Below are 12,610 nucleotides of genomic sequence, written 5' to 3' on the forward strand. Positions count from 1 at the left end.
TCCTCGTATGCTCGAAGCGAACGCGCTCGAACGAGAACAGCTCTTATTGCCGAACAAAGGCATCGATGATGCTCTACCGGAGAGAGACGAGATAGGATCACGCGTCAACTTTTCACCGCGTCGATCGAAACGCAACCCAGTTCGTGTAGCCCGAACAGGACATGACAGCACCGTACTCGCACTCTGTCACACACCGCAGTCCCCTGGCGACGTTCGCCTGGCCTGCCTGCCTGCCTCTCTTTCTTCCTGTCTTTCCTCTGCCCCTCACTTCTTCCCTGGCTCTGACGTGCGTGACGCCATCTTATCGCGCTTTGGATTTTCTTCGAACCTCCTGCTGGCAGACTCGAGCATCGGGCATCGAGAGAGCACCACTCTACCACCTCTGTCTCCGCTTCCTCGTTCGCTACTACTTTGTGCGGCTGGCCAATATATATTGGCCCGACACTTATCTCGCCGGAGCCAAAATCGAGTCCCTTCGGTCGCGTTTCCAACTCGCCGGCCGACCGTGCGGTTTCTCCGGAGAGGAGCCACCCATTGGCCGAGGCCGATCGGGACGAGCGCGGCGGACGAGTAGCCGACGAATAGCGGGCCGGCAAGGCGCGGCGGCGCGCCGACCAGCCTGGCATCCGCTCTTTCTTTCTATAGAAAACCGTGCCCGAGGAAAACGGTAAGAGAGGAATCACGGAAACTCCCTTTACCGGATGCAAGTGTCATTCTCTTATCTTCCAGACAGCACTCTATCCACGACCTCGACGTTCCCAACCGTTCAAGTGAGTTTTATTAATATTACCAAACATTCCTTCGAACGCGTTTTCTCGGCTCCTCTTTCGAGCTATATTCCTCGCGTGCACTTGGACAGGTTTCCTGGTTATTCGCAACGATGTTTTATTAATAACGATGATTTAACAGGACCACGTGTCGCTATCTTATTATTATTAATTATTAATAGCCGCGCGCGCATTCTCTCTCTCTCTCTCTCTCTCTCCCCCCCTCGTTCTCTCTCTCTTTCTCTCTCTCTCTCTCTCTCTTTCGTTATTACAGCCTCGCCTCTGTTGCCAATGCGAAAAGATTCCTCTAGCGTGGAAACGCGTCGCGATCGCAGAAAAATTTCGGAAAATGGTTCATTGCCACGTATACGCCGAAATACGTTTCGCGCAGCCATTTCTGGCCGACGGGTTTTCGTAATAGAGAAATTGAGTCATCGTCGAGCATTGCACAAAACTGACACGATCGTCCGGATGATGCGCGTCTATCGCTCGTCACATGAGAACACCGCGTAAATCGCGAAATCCTAAAATCGATTGGAAAAGAAAAATTAGGGTGGTCGCGCGTAGTAGGAAATTTGATTGAGCGCACACTGCCCCCTCCGTCCCCCTTCAATTCCCAGTCATCCTTCTGTATCGCGTTCGGAAAAGGAGGAGAAAGAAGAGGAAAAGGAGAAGAAGGCAAAAGTAACGAAAAGCAGCCGAGAGCTTCGTGCTGTGTAAGTACGACACTGTTTTCGGAGAAACCGGAAGGAAACGTTGACCGCCTTATCTTGCGGTTTTAACATCCCGGTGATCCCTGTCGATCGCGTCGCGTAGGAATATGTGATTTCAGCTCTCGCTGACGACCTTGTGGTATGCGACGCAGACACATGTGAGACGCGATGACATCATCCGATGAAAGTGTACATAACTGAACAATGCATCACTTTACATAGTATTCGGTGACGAATTGCCGGTAATTAGTCAGTGCAACGGACGAGTCGAAACGGGCCACCGAGAAGACGGCGAAACCCGTAACGAATGTTTACAGCTTCGTCGTTTCAAAACGAACATGACGCGAATCGTTTTACCCGAATCAATGAGTCGCGTTTACCGGTTCATTTGGACGCATACGCGCACACCCCGAGTCCATTTGGTATCTCGATGATCAATGGTGTTACGACTATACATGCATGCATCTAACCGGAGAGTATGCAAACGAACCGATTCGCGTTGTGGACGGTGCTGAATCCGCCGTCACCGTGTACACGCACGCACACGCATCCGAATGAATCGAGCAGCGGTAGCTGCGGTCAGCTTATCAAAGATTTTCGGTGTCTCCGATCGGAGGATTTCTCGCCGATCGATCAAACAGATGCACCTACGCGCTGATTATCCAAACTCCTGGTCGTTCTCGTTCACCGTGCGAAGAGTAATCAGTGCGTGATCGATGGCGTGTCGGAAAAAGAATCGCACGAAAAGTTATCGAGGTTGTACACAATAAACGAGGAAACTGTCGATTAGGGTCCATGAAATCTAATTCAAGGCTGTTAAAAAGTAGTGCATACAGATCAGGAGGAATCTAGTTTAAGGTGTCATTCTAGCCTTGCCTATTCCCGATGCGCGATCAATTTTTCCACGCCAACGATTCTAACCTCTGTAATCGTTGATTCTCATCGATTCGCTTGCCTCGCGTGTTCGCGAGTTCGCGGTATTCAACGGTCCACGACGACGGTGCTCGGAAAATGTTACACGTTCATAGAAACACGGGGGCGGCAGTTACGAAGCCAGATATCGAGATTACCGATTAATCGATCGCGGCCGACCCAAATAGTACCTCTGCGAGTAAACGTACGACAGCATCGGAGGAGTAAATAAACCGACAAAGTAATATTCTATCGCGAGATTAAACGGAATACCGCAGGTCCAAAATTTTAACGCGATCTTGCCCAATTGTCGATCTTTCGAACGGACGACATTAGGGTTTGCATTCGAATGAAATTAGGTGGGGAATTTAGCGCGAGTAATCGATCATAGGCGTGTTTCGCGAGGGAGACAAAGGATTTTCTTATCAATGTAAAAATGCAGAGTTATCGGCTATAGTTTGTATCCTCGCGTAAAGTTACAACGACCTTTACGAGGGGACAATGACCCGACTATTACAATAACACGAACGCTGCTGTGATTAGAATTTCGTGTCACCATGCGATCGTTCTCGTAACTAAATATCCATCGCAACTCTGCTCCGTTCGTAAGGATGCTACCTGCGCACACTGCGCTTACCGATCGAGCGATTTTCTAAACATAACCTAAATATCGATGCGATACGTAAGAGAGACAAGAGAAACAAGAGAATCAAGAGAAACGTTACATTACGTTCTGTATAGAATAATATTGTTGGCTTTTCGAATCACGATCCAAGAGGCTTCCCTTGGGACGAGCAACTATTTTGGCGGGACGATCTCGTCTCGAGTAAGATGTTTAAATGTAACGTCGAGTTTGTTCCTTTTTCTTGTCGCTTTGTACGCGATGATATCGGGGGGTAAACTTACATTTAGATTTCGCATTGACTCGAGGTCAAATATAAATGTTTTTTTAATTCAAGTGAAAACTGTATCCCGCTATGCAGCCACCGCCGCCGCCCATGTACTCGCCCGTGCAACCGATTTCACAGGCACCGGTGCCCGGTGCATTTCCGATGCCGCAACCTGGTATGCCGATGATGCCACAAGGTAAAATATTATTTCAATTCAATTGGGTGTAACGAATGTTGCCGTGTCATTTTACTTGAATTTCAACTGTGTGGAAGATGATCATGTTCATTGTTTACTATGCGAAACGCTATACACGCGTGTACTTTTTCTTAGGAAATATATCAACGGTGCAATAAAAGTCATGTTTACGCGACGCTTATCGTGGCTTCGTATCAGATTCCGTCTAGATTGGTTGTTTAAATGGTCGCGTCCTTGATAAGCTGAAGCTCCTACTCCGATTAGATATTTGGCAAGTTCGGGTCGATCGTTTAAAGAATTTCGTCTCGTGGCGATAGATAAGATCGACTTGGTAACGCAATGTCCTCGACAGTTTCGTTCGAGCAAACCGTTGAGATGCATGCATTTCTAGATATTAAAAGTACCGAGTCTCGAATGAAAAGTTGATCCCCTCTTATCTAGTGAATCGATCTGGCCGATTTCGATCTGTCGGCCGATTAAAGGGGCACGTTCCGAACATTCGTGGCAGTTATCTCGGATCTGACTTTATCGGATCTGAGCTAGGTATTATCTGGGTCCGTAGTGCAAGAGAAAAGAGGCCGTAAACGAACCACACGATACAGAGAGTCGGTGTTTGCCAAGCGACGATCAGTAAGTAGATAATAGTCGTCTTCGTTGATGGGACCGTCGCGTACGGCGAGTAACAGCCATCCAGTTTCGTGTTGCCGTATCTGGTTTCGTGGTCTCTCGTCTCTCGTCTCTCGTCTCTCGGCCTGTTATCGGCAGTAAATACACTCGCGTCGCTCCGTGCAAACCGGGGCCCGCAACCTTCTTTTCGAGTGCGTCTCGGTGCCGGATAGTTCACCGAATTCAAACAACGCAAGCGTCAAACATAAGCATGCGAACCTGCAACGGACGCTGCTATTACTTTGATCGGGTGGCGCAGAGAGGAACGATATCGTACGCGAGCATAGAAGCAGGGGTTCGCGTTTCTTTTCGGTGGCCAGGTTCGAAACAACAAACGAGACGGTTGAAAGTTGAATTGTTTCGTTGAACGGAGAGGTAAGAACGTCGACGCTGTTTCTGGACGAATAGGAGGAGAGGAGAGGATGGTCGTCGACGTTGCGATTTTGCCCCTCTGATACAGAGAGAGAGAGAGAGAGAGAGAGAGAAAGAGGTACCCGTGATGTTACCGTTTTAGAATATTTGCATGTTCGTTCGGTTCTCTACGGGATTGAACGGGTTCAACTGTAATGGACGATACACGTTATCGGGCGAAGCTCGAATCGTTGAAAGCATCAACGACGAGGAGTCGCATCATCGAAATAGACGCATGGAAATTGTTCGACGTCGAACGGTTCGAGCGGATAAGAGGCGGTCGGTTGCATGTTGAGGTGATTCATGGTTAATTAACGGTGTACGAAGATTAAATAATATCCCGGCCAATCTGCGAAACGACGCGACCAGCCGGACGTGCGTCGGCGTACGATTCGCTGTCGTCGAAGGGCTGCAATCGTATCGCGTAAAACGAGAGAGGTTCGTTTCTGTCTTTCGCGTTAGTAGACACCGTTCGCGTTAGCTTCGGTTCTGCCAGCTTATTCATGGATCGCGCGGGAAAACGATTAAAGATCAGCCGAATTCGACCGATGGAAAATGAGAATATCTCGTCGAGCGTAATATTCCCCATTTACATCGGTGGCAACTGGAATCTTCTCTCTCGTCGCGCGTACAACAACGATCACTTGTTCTAACGCTCCCCGTTTCGAACGGTTGGAAAACCTTTATCCAGAGGAGAAGTATTTATTGTTTTCTTTATCTACGAAGATAACGTGTCGCGAGGCGGACCAGTCCGAGGAAGTAAATGTGTCCCAGGAAAAATACACAAGTTTTATCGTTTCGTCGAGTAGGAGAGACTCGAGAAAACAACTGATTGTTAGTTCATCGGGCGCTGCCAATAGCATCTAATAGCGTACACCAGCGTACACACCGGGGAACGCGATTCCAGTTGTCGCGGCGAAAATCGACGAGCGATTTTCACAGCGCCATTCGCGGCAAGGAGAAATTTCCATCTCTCGCGGTGTGTTGCGCGTTATCGGCAATGGGGGTTCGCGAGTGAACCTGTTCGACGCGCGCGCGTGCGATGGAGTCCGAATACTTCGAGACCTCGTGGAAAGAAAAAGTGCAACGAATACGGAGGCGATTCCGCACTTTATTCCGGAACACGGTGCAGAGATACCGATCCAAGCGGAAGGGCTACACTAGATTCCTGAGCGACGAGGAAAAGAGGTGACTCTCGTCGGGGTTCCTTGTTGTTGGGTTGCTTGTTTTTTCCAACATTTTTCCTACATTTTTCCTACATTTTTCCTACATTTTTCCTACATTTTTCCTACATTTTTCCTAGATTAGAATACGACAAGGATAGAGAAAACGATACAACACGCGCACAGTACGGACGATAGAGAAAAGGGAAAGAGACGATTAACCGATTAAAGAGAATCGATTTGATTTCAGGTGGCTGGTCACTGCCGAATACGATTTGTCCACCCGGCTTGGAATACCTTATGGCCCTTGATCATCTTTTCGTCCGCCAGGAAGTTCCAGTACTCGAAGGTGGGTCGCTCGAGAACGAGAGATCTATTATCTTTGGTATCTTTGCTATCTCGAATCGCGAACGCGAGGTAGCCCCGAACGGATCGTTAGAGCACGCCGGAACCTTAAACGACCATTAAACCCGGAGCACATAATTCGAAACAGCTTAGCGAGTTAAAGGCCTGCCCTATCCATCGAAAGATCTCGGGTTCGAAAGCGTTCGGGTTTAGGAACGTATCTTCGTGGAACGATTTTATGCGTTTTTCTTTCGTAAAACCAATGACAAAGGAAAATGTTAATCGTACGGTTTGTTGGAATCGGGTGTGCAGCCTTTACCGGGTTCGTCACGGAAAGGAAGTACAACGTGGTGAACATCAGGGGAGAGCCAGTGTTCTACGTTGCGGAAGAGTCCGGAATATGTGCACGCTTGTGTCTGGGCTCGTACCGTAGCTGCGAGTTTCGAGTGATGACCGGCGACACGAGGGAAGTCCTTCGAATGGTTCGACCCCTTAGGTGCGATGCCTGCTGCTGTTGTTGCTGTTTACAGGTACACGCGCGTATGCATATATATATATATATATATATCAGCTTTTCGCGGTGTGGAAAGAAACAACGGGCATCCTTGAGACTGGGATCGACCACGCCAGGAATATTCACGAGCCAACCGCGACGGATTTCCTCGTCGAGGTTCACGTTCGAATCCTACTGGAATTATTACTAGGTCGCGAATCTTTATGCGGATCCCCGCAGCAATTCGTTTCGGTTGATTTCGACCGACCTGTGCGCAGTCGTATTTTACGCGGATGACCGTAGGTACCTGCATAGTCGATCGGTTCACGAAGGACGCGTCGGTCCACGCGTTCCCCTTAATTGCCCCTGTCATTTATGGCGGCTCGCAAAACGTTGCCCGTTAGAGACTCGGTGAAACATGCGGCGCGCATACGACGCGCGAACTTGGCCTCACACGTGCGCACCATCTGTGACGAGAGATCACCTTTGACGAAAATGTTATTCCGTCCCATCGGGAAGCCCGGTCACGATCGATATTATTCTTTGAACGGCACCGCTCGGCCGGTCACTCCGCTGACGATCCTTTTTGGCAGCGCGCGCGCGCGTACCCTTCCAAGCGGACGAACATTTTCGGAGTTTGTCTTTTCGATGTCTCTCTTTGCGCACACAGAAGGACGATCCTCGATGTCTCGTATTCTAGATACACCGATTTATTTGTTTAGGAACTAGAGGTTTATTCCGGTGATCAGTTGCTTGGTTCAATTACGAAAGATTGGAGTTGCTGGCGGCCTTCCTTTTCGGTTCGCAACGCAGCTGGGGATACCGTGTTGACTATTAAAGGGCCGTGGTTCAAGTTTTGCGTGGAAGTGGCGTTCAAGGTATTTGTCGGCCGGTTAGGTAGACGGATAGGTCGTGCATTTAACCGAGGATGCCTTTGCACGTGTCGCAGGTGAGGTCTGCGGACGGTGAACACAAAGTTGGAGTTATTCGGAAAAAATGGGGCGGTTTCGCTAAGGAGATATTTACAGAAGCCGATAATTTCGGTATTTCCTTCCCTCTGGACTTGGATGTTAAAATCAAGGCCGTTCTGCTCGGCGCGTGTCTACTCATTGTAAGGCTTTTTCCGCAGTAACGTCACCGCTAGCGGCTTTCTTGTTTCCTCGAACATTCACGAGATGCAATTTTGTGTTTCAGGATTTCTTGTACTTCGATAATACTGTTCACGATTAAAAATGCCAGCCATGCGTATCAGTTATTTTTAAACTACAGCTACGAAGGCGTCGGACTGCACCAACGGGGATACCTTGCAGTCGTTCAAATTACACTTCATGCTCATTCTCAACAAATATATAAAAAATTTCCTACGTTATTTTTATAAACGTATACACATATACGAAAACTATTCGTAAAAAGTACTTCGGTAGATCTGATCTATAAAAATCGTCGATTATTATGCGGTGCTTTTGCATTGAATTATTGGTGTAATTTTAGTCGAAGACCATCTTCTTCCAATTTGTGCGCAAGGTGTATTTAAATGCCAAGTTGTACGCGACAATTTCTATATACATATATTATATATATATATATGCGTGTTAAGGATTTTGATCTCAGGTAATCTCTATATGAGGCACAAGTGTGCGGTGTATTGTAATTAACGTACCTGTACAATAATCAAGATAAATGCGTCCTCTGTACTAATTTTACGCGCACTCGCTTAGATTTGTTTTCTATTTTCAGATGCGTGTACTAAATGTCCGATATATTTGAACAATTAAAACTGAACAATTTTAAAGGTACTATTTCTATCGTCGTACCGATAATCCGTCGTTGCAATCCTTCGATAGCTTCCCGAAAAGTTCCTTTGACCGGCGGCGCCGTCCGTGGCAAAATCGACAAACAAGTATGACCGAGAAGTTACCGACAAGTTACAGTCTCACTTGTTCCGAAAGGAATATACTTGTGTCGTCATCTAGCAGTCGTAATGTGCAAACATTTTCGCTTTGAGTGCAGGTGATAACGATTGGAAATATGTTTCTGTTGATTTTGTGCTACGTGTAAAAACCGGGTTTCGAATACGCCAACGTAAAGAAAATGACGGCAACAAATTATTTGGACCTGGACATTAATAAATTGTTCGAGGATTTTACGATCAAAGAAATTGAAGGGATCCAAAAGAAAATTCAACATGAGAGTGACAGAAAGAAAATTGAGCTCAGAACTCTTGTTGGGTAACACTCGCCTTCGGTTACTTCGTTTAGATTAATATTTCTGCCCTCTCCTCGTTTTACAGAGGAGATATTGCGTCGATTCGGAAACGCTATCGAATGCTTATTACAATTGTTGCTACTAATATAATGTCAATGACACGTTCTCGTGAAAGGTTATTTGCTCTGCTTCCGAAGTAGGATCGGTAGCTGTTTGAAAATTTCAATGTTTTTCAGAGAGAGGTACCGTGACTTGATACTCGCCGCTGACACAATAGGGAAAATGAAGATAACTTCTGAACGTGTCATTTCAAGAATCGTTAGCATCGAGGATAAATTTCGTGAATTACAGAAAAAGTATCTTATCGGTTTTAAAATAGAACCGATTAAGGATGAGAGCGATAGGTACGCAACTGTCATTTTATATTATGGTAAATTAAACGAGAAATGAAATTGTTCCTTCATGGTTTATTTTACTTTTAGAAATTGCAAAGGAATTCAGGATTCTGTCGTTATTCAGATAAAAATATTAATGGACGTTCCTCAGCATATCTGGTCAAATATCGAGTCCAAGAATTTATTGTTTGCCACACAGTTGTATTTAATAGCGCAGCATATAAATTATAGTTTATTATTTGAAGTGGGAAACAACGATTTGTCAACTAAATATCCAATCGTTTCCAAACAGTGGGACATTATTACTCAATTTAAAAATGTTATAACTAGCGAATGCAATCACATATTGCAGTCGTTGGATGTTCAGCCAGAGGTCGGTGATGTTCTTTTACGTGCGTCCATCGTAGATAGTAATGTTAAAGAGATTACTTTTTCAGAGCGTCGCAAACTGTTTGGCCGCGCTTGTGTTATTAAATGGGACGTCGTTTACAGATCTATTAGACATGCTGATATCTATGCGCAGTCAAGCCATCAAGTCTATCATCACCGATGAAAACGACAGTAACGTTAAGAACAAGATTAAACTGTGCATCAACGTATTAATTCAAACAGTGAATTTAATACATTCTTGTTTTATCAGTGAGTAACGATACATTCGTCTGTTATACACCGATTCGGGTAGATTCCGCCAAGTAAGTTGTACGTTTTAGGTTCAGAGAACAAACCGGGGGGTCTTGTTCTGCAATACATAGTAAAAATTCAAGATCAGGAAGCGTATTTGTTACTTTCTCAGTTGGATGTGAACCACGAATTACTGACGGAGTTTCTTCCGTCTGTTACGAAACAGCACAAACCGTTCGTTCAGGATAATCCAGGGAAATTTCTGTTGCCGGATTTGCAAAAGAGTATCAAGTCCTGGCTGGAGTGGGTTGCCAAGTTCTGTAACTGTGAGGTCAGAAAGCTGTTGAATCTGATCGTTTCCATAAAAGGTTTATATTACGTTCGCGAGGAAGCGGTTAGCATTAATCTTCCTGAAAATTGGAATTCCATTTGGGAAGAACTGTCTCTGCCTAGGATAACATTTTGGGTGGAATATTTTCAACCTATCATAACTGAAAAAACGAAAGGTACGTCGAGTAGAGAACGATGGTGTTTTCTTGGACGCGAAATAGATTTGAATTGTAGCGTATTGTTCTTCTGAATGTTTGTAGATATTATAAACGATAAATGGATGGAAACCGTAGCTAAATTAAAAGCGGATGTGGTAGAGCTACTCCATAAATTGAGAAACGATAAATTCGAGTATCCGGAACACGATTTGCGATGGTTCGTTTGGAAAGATTCGCCCAGCGATATTCCTCAAAAGCTGACTAAAAACGGGGGCCTCGATGGCAAGAGACCGTTGCTAATGAAAACCAAAGGATATTCACCGAACATTCTCAAGTTGTGTGAAAATTTCGATAGCAGCTTGCAAGCCTTGCTTCAGGATCTCGAGCAATATTTGTACGAGACTGAGCGCGTGATGTCCATCAAAGACAATCTGTTGTCTACAAATATATCACTGGTTTCCGATACGTTCTCCGATCGCGCGGAAATTCAGGAACATCTGCAGACGATCAGTTCTGCGATGATCGAAGATTTGATTAATTTCGCGAAGAGCACGTGTGTCAATGAAGAACCCGAGCACGGTCAGCGTGACATAAATGCTGTCGTAATGGCAAGATTTTTCTTGGCATTGACGACTCTTAGCTCGAACTTGAATAAATGTTTCACGCTTTCAAAGGTGTCTGGATTAAGTATTAGCAACGCGAAGTGGCAGTCGATGTGCGATAAATTAAAAGAGGACAGTACGTCCGTGTGGTCGGTTTGGGCCAGTGACTACAGAAGGAAAATAAACGAGTACAGAAGCAAGTATATATCGAAAGAACCGTTCGACGGTTATCGGATACATACAGTAATTTCAGAATGGCAGAAGGTGACCATCGAAGAAGACTCCGGGGAGGGTAAAAGGATCAAATCGGAAATCTTGGTGCCGTACCAGCCGTCCATACAATTGCAGAAGTTCTTGACTGCAGTTAGTAAAGACTTGAATAAAATAATACCACACACTGTTCCAAAGTAAGAACAAGTCAGTTTCGAGTGTTTGGTTTTCGTTACGAATGGGATATGTATTTATCTTTGAATCGTAGGAAGGTACTTCACGATATAATAGAGGATATTGCTGAAGAGTTGTTAAGTTACTATGTATCTGCATGTGGTACTGCGAATCTTTCGCAGAAACAAGCATTCCAAGTGTTGTTCGACGTCAAGTATTGCACGTTGTTAATGGTGCCACGAGAAAATAAGAGTTTGTCGGACTTGTCTGCGAAAGCTTGTGACACCGTGTTGTCGAAAATAGATCCGTTCGATTACGATGTCTTCGATCCGTTTATTCGCACTAACGTGAAGAGGAGCGTTCAGAGGTGTTTGGTGAGGATTTTCGGTAGATCGTTCGATGCCGATCAATTCTATGATACCTCGAGTCTGATTTATCGATCGTTTCGCAGCTTATACTGGGAAATTTAGTGCCCCATTTGGAGCAGCTCCATTCAATTTTGGGTGCGCGCAACGAATACAGCAACACCGACGGTGTCAAATCAGACTTGCCTACAGTATTAGCTCTATGCCACGGTGCACCGTGGTTTCCATCTTTGACCGTGACAGCCCCAGCAAGGAATTTGCCTTTGGTGTCTGTAACGCTGCCAGAGAAAACTCAGGTACACGGAATGTTAACGATTTCCAGCGTGTAACGTGCACACTCTTCAAACCGTGTCCGACCATTGCACGTTCGAGGATTACTTAGCGATCTTTCACGAATTTCTTTTTACAAATACGTATGTACTCTTAGATTCCCAGAGCGTTCACAGATAAGATAGGTCGTGCGTTTAATTGCGGGTAAGAGAATGAACACTGCATGCCAAGTTTTCCGATAGAATGGACTAATCTTTAACGGTTGAATGAATTTTTGTATTTTTCCTGATACGCTTTCTTACGTGCTTGACTTTGTATCTGTATCTGTACCTGTCTGGTCTCTATTGGGGTGAAACGGTCGAGAAGGCGGAACTAACGCACAGTTGAAGAAATTGTATTTGTGTTTTAGCGAAAAAAGCTTTCCGGCAAGGAAAACGTGAAGAACGATTCGACGGGAGCCACTATAAAATCCGGAGCAGCAGCATTTTTCGGAGCAATGGGTTCCGATTGGTTTAGCAGTAGTTAATTTATTTATTTGATTAAATTCTAAAGCGCTGTACATATTGTCAATTGTACATATATACTCTAGTTATACATTATGTAAATATCGCATCACGAACGATTGCCTTTTCGACTACGTACCACCATCGGCAAGTCGATCGAATAAAACAATTTTCTACAATCTTTACACGCATCGTGTTCTATCAATGAAATTCAGCTAGAA

General features: G+C 45.3%; 2 protein-coding genes across 9 annotated transcripts; both read left to right on the forward strand.

The window, feature by feature from the left end:
- Positions 1-12: 12 nt before the first annotated feature.
- On the forward strand, positions 13-7,920 carry LOC143175216 (phospholipid scramblase 2). Of its 6 annotated transcripts, XM_076373286.1 has the most exons (8): positions 566-667; positions 730-770; positions 3,352-3,478; positions 5,969-6,067; positions 6,376-6,593; positions 7,279-7,434; positions 7,506-7,667; positions 7,751-7,920. In XM_076373286.1, exons 3-8 carry the CDS (start codon positions 3,370-3,372, stop codon positions 7,784-7,786), a joined length of 780 nt encoding a protein of 259 aa, XP_076229401.1. In that variant the 5' UTR covers positions 566-667; positions 730-770; positions 3,352-3,369; the 3' UTR covers positions 7,787-7,920. The 6 variants fall into 6 exon arrangements, with proteins under 6 accessions (XP_076229399.1, XP_076229400.1, XP_076229401.1 ...); XM_076373284.1 differs by lacking the exon at positions 3,352-3,478 and having other exon boundaries at positions 13-667; XM_076373288.1 differs by lacking the exons at positions 566-667; positions 730-770 and adding an exon at positions 1,095-1,483.
- Positions 7,921-8,498: 578 nt separating this feature from the next.
- On the forward strand, positions 8,499-12,574 carry Cog1 (conserved oligomeric Golgi complex subunit 1). Of its 3 annotated transcripts, XM_076373274.1 has the most exons (10): positions 8,499-8,784; positions 8,998-9,165; positions 9,244-9,529; positions 9,594-9,795; positions 9,867-10,283; positions 10,368-11,274; positions 11,346-11,625; positions 11,703-11,912; positions 12,044-12,090; positions 12,296-12,574. In XM_076373274.1, exons 1-10 carry the CDS (start codon positions 8,648-8,650, stop codon positions 12,324-12,326), a joined length of 2,685 nt encoding a protein of 894 aa, XP_076229389.1. In that variant the 5' UTR covers positions 8,499-8,647; the 3' UTR covers positions 12,327-12,574. The 3 variants fall into 3 exon arrangements, 2 of the variants coding, with proteins under 2 accessions (XP_076229389.1, XP_076229388.1); XR_012999970.1 differs by lacking the exon at positions 12,044-12,090 and having other exon boundaries at positions 11,703-12,029; positions 12,296-12,406; XM_076373273.1 differs by lacking the exon at positions 12,044-12,090.
- The last annotated feature ends 36 nt before the right edge of the window (positions 12,575-12,610 follow it).

This window comes from Nomia melanderi, chromosome 13 (genome assembly GCF_051020985.1).
Source record: "Nomia melanderi isolate GNS246 chromosome 13, iyNomMela1, whole genome shotgun sequence".
NCBI lineage: Eukaryota > Metazoa > Arthropoda > Insecta > Hymenoptera > Halictidae > Nomia > Nomia melanderi.

Bases quoted from the DNA above. Each gene is read 5' to 3' on its own strand.
- Cog1 (XM_076373273.1), top strand. From the start codon at position 8,648: ATGACGGCAACAAATTATTTGGACCTGGACATTAATAAATTGTTCGAG. The intron at 8,785-8,997 runs GTAACACTCGCC...AATGTTTTTCAG, and splicing joins GAGCTCAGAACTCTTGTTGG to AGAGAGGTACCGTGACTTGA. The intron at 11,275-11,345 runs GTAAGAACAAGT...TTTGAATCGTAG, and splicing joins ATACCACACACTGTTCCAAA to GAAGGTACTTCACGATATAA.
- LOC143175216 (XM_076373284.1), top strand. From the start codon at position 162: ATGACAGCACCGTACTCGCACTCTGTCACACACCGCAGTCCCCTGGCG. The intron at 771-5,968 runs GTGAGTTTTATT...ATTTGATTTCAG, and splicing joins CGACGTTCCCAACCGTTCAA to GTGGCTGGTCACTGCCGAAT. The intron at 6,594-7,278 runs GTACACGCGCGT...TTATTTGTTTAG, and splicing joins GCTGTTGTTGCTGTTTACAG to GAACTAGAGGTTTATTCCGG.